The 18,279-nt window shown below is 33.9% G+C and overlaps 2 protein-coding genes across 4 annotated transcripts in view; both read right to left on the reverse strand.

Moving 5' to 3' along the window:
* Positions 1-6,208: 6,208 nt before the first annotated feature.
* The window catches only part of LOC133328321 (protein ultraspiracle), a 163,650-nt gene continuing 151,579 nt past the window's right edge, over positions 6,209-18,279 (reverse strand). For 2 of the 3 annotated variants that reach the window (XM_061536887.1, XM_061536889.1), the window contains exon 2: positions 6,209-7,627. In XM_061536887.1, the coding sequence (XP_061392871.1) occupies positions 6,209-7,600 (1,392 nt within the window). In that variant the 5' untranslated portion in view covers positions 7,601-7,627. Of the gene's footprint in view, positions 7,636-18,279 lie in introns of all 3 variants that reach the window. The other variant, XM_061536888.1, reaches the window with a different exon arrangement.
* Positions 14,180-15,752, reverse strand: LOC133328329 (E3 ubiquitin-protein ligase TRAIP). Its single transcript, XM_061536900.1, has 2 exons — positions 15,631-15,752; positions 14,180-15,572 (listed from the first exon to the last, which is right to left on the reverse strand). The coding sequence occupies exons 1-2, from the start codon at positions 15,750-15,752 to the stop codon at positions 14,180-14,182; spliced, it is 1,515 nt and encodes a 504-aa protein (XP_061392884.1).

An 18,279-nucleotide genomic window follows, 5' to 3' on the forward strand; every position in this document is an offset into this window, starting at 1 on the left:
GGATGTACGGTTGTTAGTAACAACCGTTCACTCGGATACTATTGTCCATTGTGATCATCCTTTATACCTGAAAAAAGGGGGAATGGAGAGAGCAGGAAATAATAGGAGAAGGAGAGCCTAGAGATGGTTATTTTAGCCATGACAGATTTTTGGCAATGCCTAGGATCTGATTGGGGTCTATTTTGGAGAAGAAAGCTGGATTATCAATTTCATATCTTTCAAACTGTTTGTGTCTTCTGCCACTCAGCGATGGGCATCTACAGAGTTTATGTTCAATTGTTGCTAGCTCTTCTTCGTCCTCACATAGACGAGTCCCGTTTCTCAATCGGAAAAATGGATGACTGTGAGTCCCCTCGAGCTAGCTCGTCGGCTATCTTGTTTCCTTCTATGTTGCTATGTCCTGGAACCCAACATAAATTAACTATCCGTCGTAGCAGAGCGGAATTCCAATAATAAATTTTTATGAAATAAAAAAAATATTATGAAATAAATAATAATTTATGGATAAGAGAGTTGTCTCAATTTTTGCTTGGACAAAACACAAGCAGCTCGACATTTTAGTTATTTTTACCGTTATAATTACTATGTTTTGATTTCAATACCTATTTCGATTCTTTTAGATCATTTCAAAATGGATTTTATTGCAATACTATAAGTCTGGATTTAGTGAAAAAGTCCAAAGTATGCTTGCCAGTCATGGAGGAGGGCCAAAAATGGTATTTGGCTTTTTTTTCTTTTTACGAGAGAAGTAATAGATCGGATTGTTTACACAAATGTTTGGGGTTTACAGCTTGACAATCTTAATATATAAAAGAGCTTAGTGTTAAGTGAGTGACTGAGTGACTGACAGATCATCGCCCAGACGAAACGGCTAAAGCTGGAAGCTTGAAATTTTGAATGTAGGTTGCTGTTGGTGTGTAGGCGTGAGATAAGGCTGGGTTTTTGGAAATTTGAACTAGAAGAGTACGAAAAGTACTAAAAAACACCAAATATGGTACTGGTTTGTATTAGGCGAACGGGAAGAGGTAGAATTCTGACATTTTGGCATGTGGGTCACTGATGGAAAGTTAGAAAGATGTACAAAAGGGTTTTTGGAAATTCGACCTTTAAGTGCACTAAAGGTACTAAACTTTACAAAATTTAGTTCTAATTATATATACATTGAACATATATAGCTAGAATTTTGAAATTTTATATGGAATGCAGGTTGGGAAGTGGTGTTGATGTATGGAAATGGTTTAAGAAATTCGTACTTATGTGTATAAAATGTACAAAATGGTACTAAATTTGGTACTATTTGCATTTAGTTGAGTGTATAGGGATGGAATGCTGAAAATATGAATTGGGATTATTATTGGACTACTTGATTGACGTAGCATTAAAAAATCGTACTTATATGTACGAAAAGTACTAAATCGTGCTAAATAGAGCTGGAGTCTTCAAATTGAGAATTAAAATGACTGTTGGAGTGTAGGAAATTCGTAAATTTAGTACAATTTGGATTTTGTTTGAAAGGATAGAGCTGAAAACCTGAAATTTGGAATTAAGATTACTGTTGAAAATTGAGCTATAGACACACCTATGGAAATTCGTATTTATGTGTACGAAAAGTACTAAAAGGCACTACATTTGGTACAATTTGGATTTGGGTGAACGGAGAGAGCTGGAAACCTAAAATTTGGAATAATGGTTGCTGTTGGAATATAGAATTGAGATATGGAAGCATAGTACTTATGTGTACTAAATGGTACTATATTTGGTACAACTTAATTATGTGTGAACGGATAGAGCTGAACTCCAGAATTTTCGAATTAAAATTACTGTTGGAGTGTAGGAAAAAGGTACTAACTGGTACCAAATGGTTTACAAATTGTATTTGTGTGGACGGATAAGACAGAGATCCTGAAATTTTGAATTAATATAACAGTTTGAGTGCAGGATTGCGATATGTCCATAGTTTTGGAAATTCGTAATACGTGTACTAAATGGTACTAAATTAAAATTAAGGATTGGATTGTATGGAGTTAGTTTTAAAAATGCGTAAATATGTGTACTAAATGGTACTAAGTTTAGTACAATTTAGATTTGAGTAAAAGGATAGAGATGGAATGGACAGAGAGTACAGGATTGAGACAGTGTTGGAAATTCGAACTCATAAGTACGAAAAGTGCTAAATATGGTACAATTTGGATCTATGTGAACGGATAGGGCTGGGTTCTTTAAATTTGTCATTAAAAATAGTTTTGGAGTGTGAAATTGAAAAGTTTTAGATACTCGTACTAACGTCTACGAAAAGTAATAAATGGTACTAAATTTGATACAATTTGGATGTAGGTGAACGGATAGAGCTGGAATCCTTAAATGTGCACTTAAGGTTATTATTGGAGTGCATGACTGAAGTAGTTTTGGAAATTCGTACTTATGGGTACGAAAAGCACAAAATTTGGTGCAAATTGGACTTGAGTGAACGGTTAGAACTCGAATTCTGAAAGTTGCCACTTGGTTTACTGTGGGAGTGTAGGAAAAGTACAGAATGGTACCAAATCTGGTACAATTTGGAGAACAGAAAGAATTTACGATTGCTATTTGAAAGCAGGTATGAGATAGGTTTGGTTTATATCGGAAATAAACTCAAAAGAAATAACAAAAGGGAAGACCTTCGAGAAAACCTATTTTGCTAAATGAGTCTCTGGCAATGGACAATATGATTATGAATGAGGTTATGCCAAAGACAAAAGTATAATGAAAACAGGGAGACAAACATCCGCATGTAAACAGAATCCGACATTTCATGCGCACCAACCTAACATTTCAAACTAATTTTGGTGATTCAATGTATGAAATTGTAACGAAATCGGAAAAATAGTGTAAAATTCCCAGTTAAAAGGATCCCATTATAACCCTTGTAAAAAAATATTTTAAGCATTTAGATAAAGGTACCTTATTTTTTCTTATTTTAGGTAAGTGAAAGTTCTATATACACCCATGTCCAAAATAATAAGTACACTCTTTAGTAGACATAGTTTTCGTTCAATTCAAGAAATGTTTACATTGTAAAACGGAGTTTAGTTTAAATTTTACTTTTCCAACATCAATTGTATTATTTTTGTGAAGATCTTCAAAATAAAAAAAAAATTCTATACGCAACAGAAAGCAAATATTAATAAAAATGAATGGACAAAAATAAATACATTTTGGAAATCATTTTTTTTTTTTTTTTTTGTATATTCGATTGTTTTAGCTCAGATTGTTATTTAAGATGTTTTGATTACTAGTATTCTTCGCATCCACCTTTATTTTGAACGACTTTCTGTATACTTTTCTGCAGATTACTTTGATGTTTATTGTAGCTTTCAAAAGTAATTTAATACTGTTGTATGTTGTATAAAATGCCAATGACATTTATTTTGTATAGATTCTGAACCAATGCGATGTTCTGTGCCGACAAACGTTTAATATTGTATTCCAGACCAATTACTGCCTAGGGCATTTTCATTCTATTGTCCTGCAAACAATCCTTGACATATGCTTTTGTATTCGAAAAGGGTTCCTGGATCTGTTATGTGAAATATTGAATGAAGACCATACCAGGAAAATTAGTTTCAAGCCATTAGTTACCTTCGGTTTTTAACTGCATATCTAGTAAACAATGTGTAATTTTTTCCCTTGGAGCGTCTTACACTTATGCGGTAGTCGTTACTGAGCACAAAAATTTATTTTTATTTTATTGCTTCATAAGATATTTCGTCTATATTCTCCTGCACATATGCGAACCAACCCAAATGATTGTTATCGAAGAATACCTCCAAAAACTTTTTTATTCCGAAGAAGTGGAACTTTATTGTTATTGATTGTGTCGTTTATCGTTATTTTTTTTTTAACAGCTTGTTTTTATCCTCAGATCTGAATATATCTAATTTGTCTATATCTAAAGGTGTCTTTAAATTGCATAACGCAATGCCTACTATTTAAAAATTATTGCAAATAATAATTACCGAAATAAATATATGTATAATTTAAGTAAAGTTATCATTTCATTACTATTTTTATTAAAAAAAAAAAAACAATAAACCTACAATTAAACATCGAATTTTATATTCTACACGTTAGACGTGTATTTTATCCCAGCGTGACCCACTCTGATTCGATTATATATGGGCTGTTATTAACCCCTTTCTCCATACACAGCCCTACATGTTCATGTGAGGACAATCGGAAGATCCATATAGGATCTCCCTCGAGGGAGCATTGGTCATTTTTATTTTTGCGAGACAATTTGTCAGTATCAATTTAGATAAAAAACTGTATTAAAAAATGCACCTATTATTGCAAATTTTGGGTCAGCTTGAGAAAGATCCAAAACATGTGAAGGTCACATTACTACTTGGGAGGTTTCTCCAACACCTCAATTGCAAAACCCAAGCATGAATCGCAAAAAAACGGAAAACTAAGGCTAACGTCCTAACACATTCTCCGAGCACATTACTCCAAATTAATCGATATTGAATTTGCTTCACAGTTGAAGAAATTAAGTAAAAATTAAATTGCCCAGTTAAGCATTTATTTCTTAAAATTCGTCCATAAATAGATCGCCAGGTTATTTTAAATCGTTTCTGAAATCAACATCTTTGAATGAAACTTTTATTTTAAAGACGTCCAACTGTAGGCATGTGCAAAACTCAAGTAACCCGAAAAAAAAACGTTTAAATTGACAATTCATACTGATATTCTAGTCGCTTTTACGTTCAACTTAAACCAGAAATACATATCGTCAGCTAAAATGCAAAAAGGCGTAACTAACAAAAGCATAATTGTGTAGGAGAAGCAAAAAACAGTTTTGAATGAAAACTATAAACATGTCATGTGAAATGAAAAAGTATTCCCGGCAGGGTGATATTGCATATGGCGAATAATAGACTATAATTTTTTTAACAAATTTAGTTAAGTGCAAATCAAATTTAGTTTAATGGCAGTCATAACAATTAAGTAAAAACGTGAATTTTTTGTTAGTTACGCCTTTTTGCATTTATCAAATAAACCCACTTGTAGTTACGTCTTTTTGTTTTTTGTTAATAGAAGCTCCTTTTTTGACCGCAGACGTGTAAAACTTTGTCAACACATGTAGTTTATTGACATTCACAATATTCATTCAAAAACTCAATTTTCAAATTTTTGTTAGTTACGCCTTTTTGCATTTTAGGTAACGATATGATATTCAATATGGAAGAATAATATTTGAAACATTTTACATTTTACGGCCGTAGCTGAACATTCCATAACTTATATTAAAAAAATAAACAATTATTTTAAAAATTACACGAAATTCTAATTGCTTTCCATGTTTTCCATTAAGGATTCATATTCTTTGTTTGTTTTTGATTCAACAGGATAAAATGTCTATTTATTTATTATTCGGTTTGTTTTGTATTTATATATGTTTGAATCTATATAAGGTTATTATTATTGTTTTAAACCGTCAATAATATACAATAGTAGTTAAGAGTATAACATTATTTAAATTCTTATTTTACAGTCACATACATACGTAGACAATAAGCATGTAATAGACAGAATAAAATTTACGCCAAATTATCCATACAAATAGAAGGAGCAAAAAAATATATAATTCTACACTTATAAAAATTATAACTAAATCAAGGCAATTGTGAACTAAATAAGATAATAATGTAACCAAATAAAAAAAAAACAGAGGTGTTAATTGTCAATCGAAGTGGCTTTAGTGCACAGACACTCCATTCACTTCAATTTCAGCTGGTTAGAGTCCAACAGTGCTAGGTTGCCAACAAATAGCATTTGTTAGCTCAATGGATTATTTGGAAATATAGCAGCAAGTCAAATTAACATTTAATCACATATGGGGACCGATAGACAGTCTATGCATATCGGTTGAGATTGGATTATCCGGAATTTAAACACTCAATAAAGAACTCGCATGCGGCCACCAAAACAAGTGTGCTAGTTGATGTTGGCTTCATTTGCTTTGTTTTTCTAAAAGAACGTATAACAAGAAAGGTGATAAAAGCTTAATAGAACTATTGCTACTATTCGAATTCGGAGAATATCTGCAAGTAGTGGTCGTATCTGTGACGAGGCTTAGCCTTCGGTATGGTTTTACCAATCACACCCACTTTAATGCAGCGTACTCTCTTTGCATACATCACACATGCAGTTCCACGGGAAACTCCTCCTAACACATTGGAGCTTCTAACTGTTCGGCTATCAATTGATCCAGCGGTCGTTCGCCAATCAAACGGAAGAAGAACAAGTGATCCAGGCATTTTAGACTGATGGAACGCAATGCCGGTAACCGGAGTAACAACTGAGCGAATCTTCCGTCATCACCGGGATGTTCCGTACGACAGTGTTCGTCCAGGCAGGCATATATTTTCTCGCGACATCCTTCAACATCCTTGCGACACTTTAAACCACGAATGTCAGGGTTGAACAGAATGATGGCCTTCAGACAAGACAATTCCGACCGATCGATATTCAAACGTTTCATTTTGATACTTAGCTCGGACAGAATGCGATCAAATATGGAAACCACATTGGCCTTGATGGCACTGTTGCGGTGATATGAGAAGTTTTGATTTAGGAAGAGCTGTTGTGGCTGCCGCACAGGTGAACGACGACCAAAAGAACTATCGTGAACACCACCTGGCGTGGCATACTCAGCATCCAACGAGTCTATACTGCACCAAGCAACATTGGCTATCAGCAATTCGTTCCAGCCAGCCTTGAGCAGCATAATTTGATCTTCGCGCTGCAAGTGTGTAAAATGTGGCGTACGTCTGGCATACTCAACCATTTGGAAGAGCTGTTTGTTAACCATTTGGCAAAGATGCGATACGGCGCCCTTATAATCAGCCTGTACCATGGAATTGTTGCCGACCCTCAGGAAGGGCAGTACATTATCACCGCTCAGAGTCTCAGCCTTTTGTTCGGCCTCAATGATACGTTCAATGGTGAGATCACGCAATGAGCTGCTTGGCTTGAAGTCTTCACCGCCGATACCACTGCCACTAATGCCACCCATAGCACCGGCCCGGGCATTAGCAGCTCTTGTGCCGCGTTGTCGTTCCTCTTGGACTGCTTCGCGTTTCATGCCACAAGCTAAACACTTCTGGTAACGACAATACTGGCAGCGATTTCTTTGACGTTTGTCAATTATACAATTTCTGTCCTCCCGACAGGCATACGTCAAGTCTTTACGCACCGTACGCTTGAAGAAGCCTTTACATCCCTCACAACTGTAAACACCATAATGTTTACCACTGGCCCTGTCGCCACATATGGAACACAAATGCTTCGACCCACTCAGTGGGTGGTTGGGAGGATACTGTTGCTGCATTTGTTGTTGTGGTGGCGTAGTCTGCAACATTTGGTTCTGGTTGTTGGCAGCAGCAGCTGCTACAGCATTGATTGCCTGCAATTCCATTGCCCCAAAGTGCCCGGGGCTGCCAGGTTTTGGAGAAAAGTTTGATGCATTATTTTCGTTGAGTAGTGAAATATCCGGTTTGATTTCTTGTGGTGACATAGGTCTCATCCGAAATCCCGAATGGTCTTGATCATTGTCCATTTTGTATGGTTCTTTGTCCGACAGCAGCTTCCTCTCTGCACTCTGTCCTTGCCTTTTGGGTTGGATGCAAAACGAGCTATAAAATGTCTGGATCTCTTCGCTTCTACATTAAGCACTGGAAATGGGTCTGGAAAATCGAAACTCCGTTGTAATTGTTGGAATCGTTCAATTACTTCTTCACAAACAAAGAATGTCTCTACTCTGCCTGACTAATGAATGAAAAGTTTTCGCGTCGACATTTTATTTTCTCACGTATCAAATTCACCACAAGTAAATTAACTTGAGTGCGGGTATCTCACCACACACCAGAAAGGCACGGTTGTATTGGCGATATGACAGCGTTGACTTTGTTTGGCATTATTTAACCCATTTCGGTGCGTTTTTCTTTACGAGCAGAAGTAGTGTACACATTACCACTTAATTTTTGCTCTGTTTTGTTAAAACACAAATTTAATTTAGATTATTATTTGGAGTATTAATAATTGTTTAAGAATATTGATCAAAAATTAAGAAAATGAAAACTGTTCACCAATGTAAACTTATGTAAGCAAAAAAATAAATCAATTACAAAAAACATTTTGTAAATTGTAAAACAACATTTTATAGTTTTATTTCTTATAAAATATTGTTTTGTATCTAATATTTGATTAGTTAGTTCGATGTTTTTCACAACAATGTAACAGATATACGACGATGTACGAATTTTCAAAATTGAACAAATTCAACTGCAAGAATCTACCACTTTTTACTATTTTTTCGATATTAGAACATGAATATTTTGATATATTTTATTATTATTCAATCTTGTTCCTCGATTTCATTTAGTTTTCTTCGTTATTCCACGTATTTGATTATTACGAACGTACATAACATTTCGGCATAGTGAGGGAGTTCAATATTTGCATACGCCTCGTAAGGCTTGAACCTAATTCTACGTTGTTGCAGATTCTTGCAGTACGGGATCAGACCAATAATATAGATTTACAAAAGAGATTCGAATTCTACGTCCTTTCAAGACACAAAAAAAAGCCTGCGAATGTTTGGTCTGTGAGAGGAAGTTGAGAGAGAAACTTTATTCAATAATTTCGGAACAAGTCTAGTTTAGGGCCCCCTCCCGGATCGTTTTGAAATTTTTACCACATGTAGTCCTTGGGGCCCTGATTACAGCAGTATACTTTTTTTCTTGCGGAAATCGGTATTTCCGGAGATATAGGCCTCCAAAATTCCGTTGGGACCCTTGAATTTTCTCGTAATTTTTTAAAATTCACTAAGGCAATATGGGTATCATTTTAAAGCATTTGAAGCCCTGATTACAAAAATATAATATTCATATCAAATAAGTCCATACTTCCTGAGATATAGGTCCTATGGACAGATGCCAACACCGGCTACGCGACAGAATTTCCTTTTAATTGGAATAGTGTTTGTGGTAGCCTCGAATAATGTCTGCCAAGTTTCGAGAAAATCGGTCCAGATTTAGATATAGCTCCCATATATAGTTTCGACCGATTTAATGTAAATGGTGTATCAAAGTCCCTGTATATATTTCGATTTGCACGAAATTTGGCATAGTGTAATGATTTTGATTTAGATATAGCTCCTATATATGTTTTCCCCCGATTTAATGTAAATGCAAATATATATCATTCGATTTGCACGGCATAGCGTAATGAATGACATGTTTATGGATCCATTTTCGTGTCTATGGCCCTGATTAAAAAAATATAATATTCATATCAAATAAGTCCATACTTCCTGAGATATAGGTCCTATGGACAAATGCCAACACCGGCTACGCGACAGAATTTCCTTTTAATTGCAATAGTGTTTGTGGGTAGCCGGCCTTCGGCCGGGGATTTAAGACTTTCTCCTATGGACAGATGCCAACACCGGCTACGCGACAGAATCTCCTTTTAATTAGAATAGTGTATGTGGGTAGCCGGCCTTCGGCCGGGGTTTAAGACTTTCTCCTATGGACAGATGTCAACACCGGCTACGCGACAGAATCTCCTTTTAATTAGAATAGTTTTTGTGGGTAGCCGGCCTTCGGCCGTGAATTTAAGGCTTTCTCCTATGGACAGATGGCAACACCGGCTACGCGACAGAATGTATTTAAGCTTTAAAATGATTCCAACATTGCCTTGACCAATATTACACAATAACAACATGGAAGGTACTTACCGGATTTTTGAGACCTATATCTCAGAAAGTATGAACTTATTTAATATGAATATTAAAGTTTTGTAATCAGGGCTTGAAATGCTTTAAAATGATACTTATATTGCCTTAGTGAATTTTCAAATATTACGTGAAAATTCAAGGGTCCCAACGGAACTTTGGAGGCCTATATCTCCGGAAATACCGATTTCCGCAAGAAAAAAAGTATACTGCTGTAATCAGGGCCCCAAGGACTACATGTGGTAAAAATTTCAAAACGATCCGGGAGGGGGCCCTAAACTAGACTTAAGCCAAATTTGGATTCCAATTTTGGAAATTATGCAATCCTTAAAAAAAATTATGTCGTTGTAGTCAAGTACAAAATCAATCTTATAGTACGTTTACATTTAACCGGATTTCGTTAACCAAATGGGTTTCAATTCCTTTGCATGTACGTCAAATAAATCCTCATAAAGTAGGTTAACCCGGTAAAGGTTCTAATGTACAAGGAGTTTTACTTTCAAAAATTCCCAAATTTATACGTGATTGCAATACAGTATTTTTCGGTTAATTGCACATCAAAATTTGCACAAATTTTTGTTCAATTAACCGAGGAACCAATTATCCGAACCCGCTTACTACGAAATGAAATATTTTTGAACCATCATGTGGTTCAATTAAGCGTGGAAACTAATTAACCGTAGGGTCAATTAACCGAAAAATACTGTAAACATTCCAGTACAGAGAAATTATTTAAAACAAGACATTTTTCTTACTTCGTCGGCTCTCTAATGCTATTTCATACATTATGGGTTAATATAAACAATGGATATCATATTTGACTCTCGTCTCTTGCGGCAGATTTTTATTCACCACATTTGCAATTTGTTTATGTTCACTGCAGCGGCGTCAAAGAACAGCAACAACAACAAAAACACAATTCAACAGCAAAATGTTCATTGATTAATACGACTTTTTATTCGATTCATAGTGTCGCCAGTCCAAAATTTAGCTACCAATTATGAAAAGCACAATTTACTCACATTACTTGTTTCAAATCCTCGATGACGATTCAGAAATTACAACACTTTAACAAATGCAGTGGACTATTGCTGCAGCACTAACAACAAATACTACTTTTGGACCGAGTTATTGATTATACGAATTATGTACAAAATAAATGTTATTGCGCTCTTGTTCTCAGCGTTTGCACAATGCAATTGCAAATGCAAAAACAAACTCACCACTTCGTATTCACAATACAAAGAACAAATGTCAAAAACATGACGATGTTGCCAACATCAAAATTTTGCTAACACTGATTGGGCTTCCTTGAACAGATCAAGGGCGTCTGACGAAAAATGACAAAGTACATTGCATTGTGCTCATGCTTAATATTTGACAAGTAAGGACTGGAGTACAGATAAGCCAGGAGAGCCAGACGTTGTGGGTTCTAATTGATTTTAATAGCCCATAGGTGGTCCAACACACTTATCAATCTGAAGACATGCGCAAGGCCAGTGCTTTCATACATCTTGAAGTCGTCTGTATATAAGTAGAGCCGCTTGTCTAGTATACCCTGCTTAGAATTATACTGAAATCTTTCAAATCAATCAATCGCACTTTACAGGAACATGTTTTAATAATCCTTATAAAATCACAATGCGGGGTACAATTATGTGCCCAACCGATTTTGCTGTATATTGATATTTTGGGTTTTCATTAGTTGGAAAATCTTCTTACAAAAAATTAGCAACATCGGTACATCTATAGCTCCCACACAGCAGTACATCCATTTATTGGCATTTGAGGATTTGGACACTTTTTTTTACCAAATTGATTGTATTTAGATATTTTTGAGTTATCATGAGAAAGCAAATTTACTCTGCGTAGCTGAAAATAACAATAACGCCATTAATGTGTGGATCCCCTAATTAGGCACAATAAAAAAAAATATATAAAAAGCTTTTTGTATTAGGATGCCAGATTTTTGATATGTTATATTAAATAATGACGTAAATTGCAATAAAAACATATACAAAGTATATACATCAGCAATCTGAAACAACAAAAGGTCATGTGGGAGTTTATATGACTTGGCATTTTTATTTTATTTATTTTGTAGTTGGAATATGCATGTAAAACTTTTAATTGAAAATTGTTTTACTAACTAAAATATTGAGGGCATCATCCACATGAATATATTTGTCATGTGGCAACATCGTATCTGTACTGATAATGAAAGCTCCCACTTATTTTCGTTTTGTTCGCCATAGTAATCAACTTCACTGCACAGAGGCAATGCAATTTTCATTCAATTCATTGCCTTTGTGTAATTAAGCTGTGTGTTTCTTTTTGCGTTTTCTGTTAAAGATATGGCTACGGGTGGGTCATGTTCGATATGTACCGAAGCGTTTGGTTCAGACGACATCTGCAGTACTATATGTGGCCACATATACCATTGTGATTGTCTGGAAACTTGGCTACAGAGGTTGGTAGTGAAATATTTAATATATTAAATCTATTTTCTATTTTTATTTCGGCTCTTTTCAGGTCCAATACTTGCCCTTTATGCAACCGAAGTAACCCGCAACCACATCGTATATATTTGGACATTCAAGCATTAGGAGGATCGATCGCAACTAATGACAAACATGAAGTTATAATCAAAAACCTCCAATCAAATCATCATACGGATCCGACGATAAACACAGTTATGAAGTTAATCGAAGTTATGCGCATTTCCATTACAAAAGATGACATCGAAGGTGTTTTAAAAGACGGCAAGGCAGTGCATGTGTATTTTAAAAATGCTCTGCACAAGGATATGTTTTTGAGGAATAAATACAAATTGAAAGGAAATCCACAAATGTCAAATATTCGCCTACATGAACCATTGGATAAAAAAACTAACGAACTTTTTACATATAGCCACAAATTGAAAGAAAAAGGATACAACATCATTTTTGTGAAGAATAATAGCATATTTGTAAAAAAAGAAAAACATTCGATGGAAGTTGAAATCAAATCAAAAGAGCAAGTCGACGAGCTTCTTGGTCCAAAGATGAATACATCAGTGACCAAAGTCACCTCGGCTAACACCAACACATACGTTCCAGTAACAAATAACTACCAAATTAGACCAAATACCGTCCCGACTGTCCAGAATAGTGTCCGGAACGAAGTAAGACTTCCCCCAAGAACTTTCAGGTCACCAAAATATGTAGCTCCTGTTGTTAGAAAACAAGAATCTGAATGCAATATTCTGTAAATATAATTGTTTTGCATACAGGGTAGGTGTACCAGTAGTCGACACTTTAAGGATTTACATATTTTGAATTTTTTTAACATTATTTTTATAAAGGTTCATCCATTTCGAAATGTTTTTACCTTTAGTAGAATTTAGTAAAATTATGTTTTTTTCTTTAATTGATTTCTTTTATTGAAATGTTATATAAATTTTGGTTCCAACATCGGAAAACCCCTTAAAACTGATTTTGTTTATAAATGAATAAAAAAAGTAAACTTTACAAATATGTACTAAATTCTTACCGTGATGAAATTCTACACAGAAATAGATGATAATATTAATGCAGATTTTTTTAGTTATTTGAGCTTAAATACTATAGATGCCGACTACTTGGATCGACATTAGGAACACTAATCACTAAAAGTTCGTACCACATGTTATTATATTAAATTTTCAGTTTTAAATCTCTCTAAAACCCTCAAAAACGGTCCAAATTAAGCTAAACGATATTTATTGTAAGGATAATTTTATTATGTTTAAAACCGTTTAAAATTTTATTAAAAATAAAAGAATTCAGGTATTTAAAAATAAATGATTTCATATATATTTATGTACACGTACTTAAAATAAATGTTTTTATATATGTATATTTTGACCGTGCATTTGTAATGTTATTTTTGGTGTTTTTACCGGGCTGATTTATTCAATATTTTTATGGAATAAGTAAAACTAGAATATTAATCCAAGATCTCCATAAGTATAATAACAGCACTAATAAATTAAATTTAGCATTGAATGATAACACATCTCAATCATTTATTAGTTTTTTGTTCATTATTATAGTTCATCGATTTTAGTTATGTTTTACACTCATTTGGTGTAATGGAATTCCATATTTTACTAATTGTTTCTCCATTTAGAGTTAATTTCAAAAACCTGGATTTATAGAAACACTTCCACATAAAATTCGATTTTTAAACACTATAGGTAATTTAATTGCAACCACAAGTCTTTATAAAGAACGATTGGCCTGTATTGTGACCACTAGTTTTTATATAGACCAATGTATAAAATGGAAACAATACACGCCTATACACAAAATACTTATATTGTTTTTCAGGGTAAAATATTTTTATTTAACGAACAAATACAATTAGTATAAGATTACATTACTACACTGATATCTTGTAATAATATTCATCAATGATTGGCTGCGAGACTGATTTATTACGTAGTTCGTCCACTTGTTCTTTGCTTTTTATGATTGTCCCACTCGCGTCATGAAATTTCTTCTTGCCAATAATCTCATTGTTTTGTATCACAATACTTTCAAAGACAGTTCCACGTAGTTGTCTTTTGGCATACAAAAACAATCCGTGAATTTCCCGATCAACATACTCCTTTATAAAAACATCTCGGAAGATTTCATAATTCCTTAACAAAAACTGTTGGCTTATAAAATTTTGCTTTAGAATGTTCGTTCGTAATACCACATGCATACAAACAGTAGTTGGTATTTTATTTGTTACCAATTTATCCAATATGTTTACTCTAACGATATCGTCTTTGGTTAGAGTTGTATTCATTTTAGCGGCAAACGAAACAATCATATCCTCCAAAGGATACCGAATTTCTTTATATGGGAACTTCTGCAATACTACACCACTTGGCGAGTCATTCTCATTTACAGTTGGTGGAACAGTTGAACTATTGTTCACATTTTTCGTATTTGGTAGAATGTGCGACGTATTATTATTAGTGGCGTCAGTTTTGTTTTTTCTTTCACGTCGAGTCTTTGGTTTCCTATCGGGAGTTTCATTATTATTAATTCTCTGTTGTTGTTGTTCTTCTAGTCGTTGTATTTTACTTTGCAATTTCATTTTATCACATTCAAGTGTTATACTATTTGTAATTTCTTTTTCCAATTGTTCGGTAGTATGCTGGAGTCTCTGCTGCAAAGATTTAACAACTATATCTGATGAAACAGCCTTTTCCATCTTTTGTTTTACCTTCTGTTCTGTGATTTCACGATTTTTTTGTTCAAGTTCTTTTGTCAATCGTTCGATTTCTTGTTCCAGAAATGTCAATTGGTCATTCTTACATTCGTTTTGAATGTCACCAAATTGCAAGTCTTTATTAAAAGTTTCTTTCAATTTAGTGATTTCATCCATCTTTGATTTGATTTCGTTTGCTTTGTAATTATTTTCCAACGTCAAACGCTCATTTTCTTCCAAAAGCAATTGTACACGCTCTTCCGACTCAGAATACTGGCCGTGTAAGTTTAAGAAATTGTCTTCATTATTCTTATACTCTGCTAGGGTACGTTCTAAACTCTTTTTTAGTCCCTGTTCTACTGTAAACTGTTCCTGCATGTGAAATAGATTAAGCTCAGCCTCTTCCAATTGAGCTTGTAATTCGTGAATCTTATCAATGCTAGATTCTAACTGCGTCTTTAAGTCATCTACATTTTCTTTGGGAGCAGTCGGTATTGGCTGAGAGTTGCCAATTAGGAATATTCTGTGTGTAGATGGATCGTGATGGCGGCATTGAGGACAGCACGATGATCTAAACATAAGGAGAAGTAACTTACTGACAATGCCTGTTGAATTCAAAATCCACTTACCTGCTTCTCCATTGTTGCATACAACTGAAATGATATAGGTGACCACAATCAGTGCTGTACACGGTATCCTGCATTTGAAAATCTTCCGTGCAGATGGGACACATCAAATATAGTCCGGCCATTGTCTTTGCTTTGTTGTAGATCTCAGAGTTTTCTGGGAAGCGATAAGTGAACTTCAATGGAAACTAGCTATACTGAAACAATATTCTCCTTTGATTTATCAATCGGGTGGCGGTTCGACATTAACAAAAGCTTTCTTTTTTATACATGTGAGGTATGCCAGATTTTCATAAATTGGGGATTTCTAAATCTCCCCAATGAAATACTTAAGTTGTTTTTCTTTGAGGGAACAGACATTACAGCTGACAATTTTTGTTTGTTAAATTTATGAAAAATATGTCATAAATGTGTATGTCCCCTATTCCACAGGCAAAATTTGAGTTTGTTGGAGAGAGCGGTGCGAGGAAAAGAAACAAAAGAATTCTGCTTTGCTCTGTTCGTTGAAAACAATTTTGTGACATTTCATTTGAACCTATTCGTTTTACTGCCACACAGCTGGCTTTTGTTTACAAACCTGTTGCTTTAATTTGTGCAAGTGAAATTTAATTTTTAATTTTTGCAATTTATATAAAAAAATATATAAAAAATGAATTAAATATTAAAAAATTCTTCAAAATTTAAACACTTTTGACGTTTCTTTCCTTCTTTTGTATTTTGATTCCCAAATTTGGCAAAGAAAAATTTGCTAGTTGAAAAGCAAGCGAAAATTTCAAAAGAGACAACAAAAAAACAAAAATTTGCCTGTGGAAAATAATATATGTCTTAAAACTTCGGGATCAATGTGCGTTATAAGCGTACTCGACTGTATTTCAAATCAACAAATGGCTGTGTATAGACGAACAAATATATTCCATGTTTGTGGCAACATTTTCCCTTTTGCATTTCCAGTCTTTACCCCTGATTCTCTTATTTAAAAACAGAAAAATAATTTTGACGGCCTGAGGTAATGTATTAAGGATTCCATACACTTTCTCTCTCTCTCTCTTCTGATTATAGTTAGAGCCTATGGTTAATTACTTCTGTCATGTTTTTAACTTTTTTCTAAAAATTTTGTTGTTTTTGATACATTTTTATATTTTCTCAATGAACTGAACAGGAACACTGATTAATATCAAATTCTAATTATAATTGTTCGATTTCAGAGATCGTGAGATGCCCGTTTTTGAAACACATCCCATGTTTGTGTCAACCAAGGTGGCAACACTAATATAAATTGTATTTATATTTGTCAACATCATAAAAAGCTTTTTATATGGTTCTTTGTTCTATGCAGGGAATTCCCCCACTTTGTCGTACAGTAACTAGGCAGATTCAAGTGGATAAATACATCATCAGTTGTTCTGTTGGTAAAATGATCTGACCATGGCTCAATTATAAGGTCGTCCGATAAGGCTGATGTTAATACGACATTACAATGAACTACAGTTTTTATAGAGTTGTTCAAGTAATTCTACTAAACTTTTAAAATAGAAACATTTGAAAATAAAAAAGTATTTTTAAAATTTCCATTCATTCCCTTTTGAAAAGACATATTGAACGAGAAAATGAGGACATTTTTGATTGAAATATGTTTGGAAAAAGTAGAAATATGTGATCAATTCTATGACGGTAGGCAAAACAGAAACAAATATATTTTTATACGGAAAATATTTTATCAAAAACCATATTCAAATTGAATACAAAATTGTTTTGTTTTGAAATGAAACTTTTACAATTGGTCTGTTCTTGCAGTGAGGAAAACGACCAAATATTTCTCACATTTTACAGCCTTACCTAAAAACCATGGTATAATAATAGAAGGTAACAGCAAGTGTTGTTGTACAAAAAACGATACAACAACCACATGGAAATTTGTTGTTGTAAGTTCTACTAGTGTCAACTCATTTGACAGAAAAATGTAAACAAACAAATTATCATCAAATTATTTTTATTTTGAAAATGAAATATTTCCGAATCCTCAAAATAAAAATTGAAAAACATGAATGAAAATCTTTCTAATTTATATTTCTATCGCTTTCACATCTTTCCTATAATTGAGCCATTGCAATATATATGTGTAACACATATGAAAATGCTGGGAATAGCGAGTTATTCCTTGAAGAAAGATTTGCTTCCTCAAACTTTCCCAGCAGACAGATTGAGTAAATTGAATACAGGAGCACATTTAATAAAGAACAATTTCAAATTGTATGCGTTCCCAATTTTCCTGTTGGGTGATTTTTAAAAACATAATTTGTCAAATTCATATTGACACTAGTATTACGTTGGAATCAAATCAGCTGGGATTTGCTGTTACCTTTTATAATTGTACCATGCCTAAAAACGTTACCTAAATTCCAACGAGGCGTACAAAAATAGGTTCGTTCCCGTACTTTTTGATAGTAAAGCTAGTAAAAGAGCGAACTATCAAAAAGGCTCTCACATACAAGATTTGCACAAAAAGTATAGGAACGAAAAATAGTGAAAACGTGAAGAAACGTCAAAATAAAAAATTTCATCAGTTAATGACAAAAAACGGACCACAGAAACCGAATGCACACAAAGAAACATATAAGTTAAAATGCGTCCATTTTACAATTTCTGAGTAAA

This window comes from Musca vetustissima, unplaced genomic scaffold (genome assembly GCF_032173495.1).
Source record: "Musca vetustissima isolate MV318-11 ecotype Yass unplaced genomic scaffold, APGP_CSIRO_Mvet_v1 utg4332, whole genome shotgun sequence".
In the NCBI taxonomy this organism is placed as follows: Eukaryota; Metazoa; Arthropoda; class Insecta; order Diptera; family Muscidae; genus Musca; species Musca vetustissima.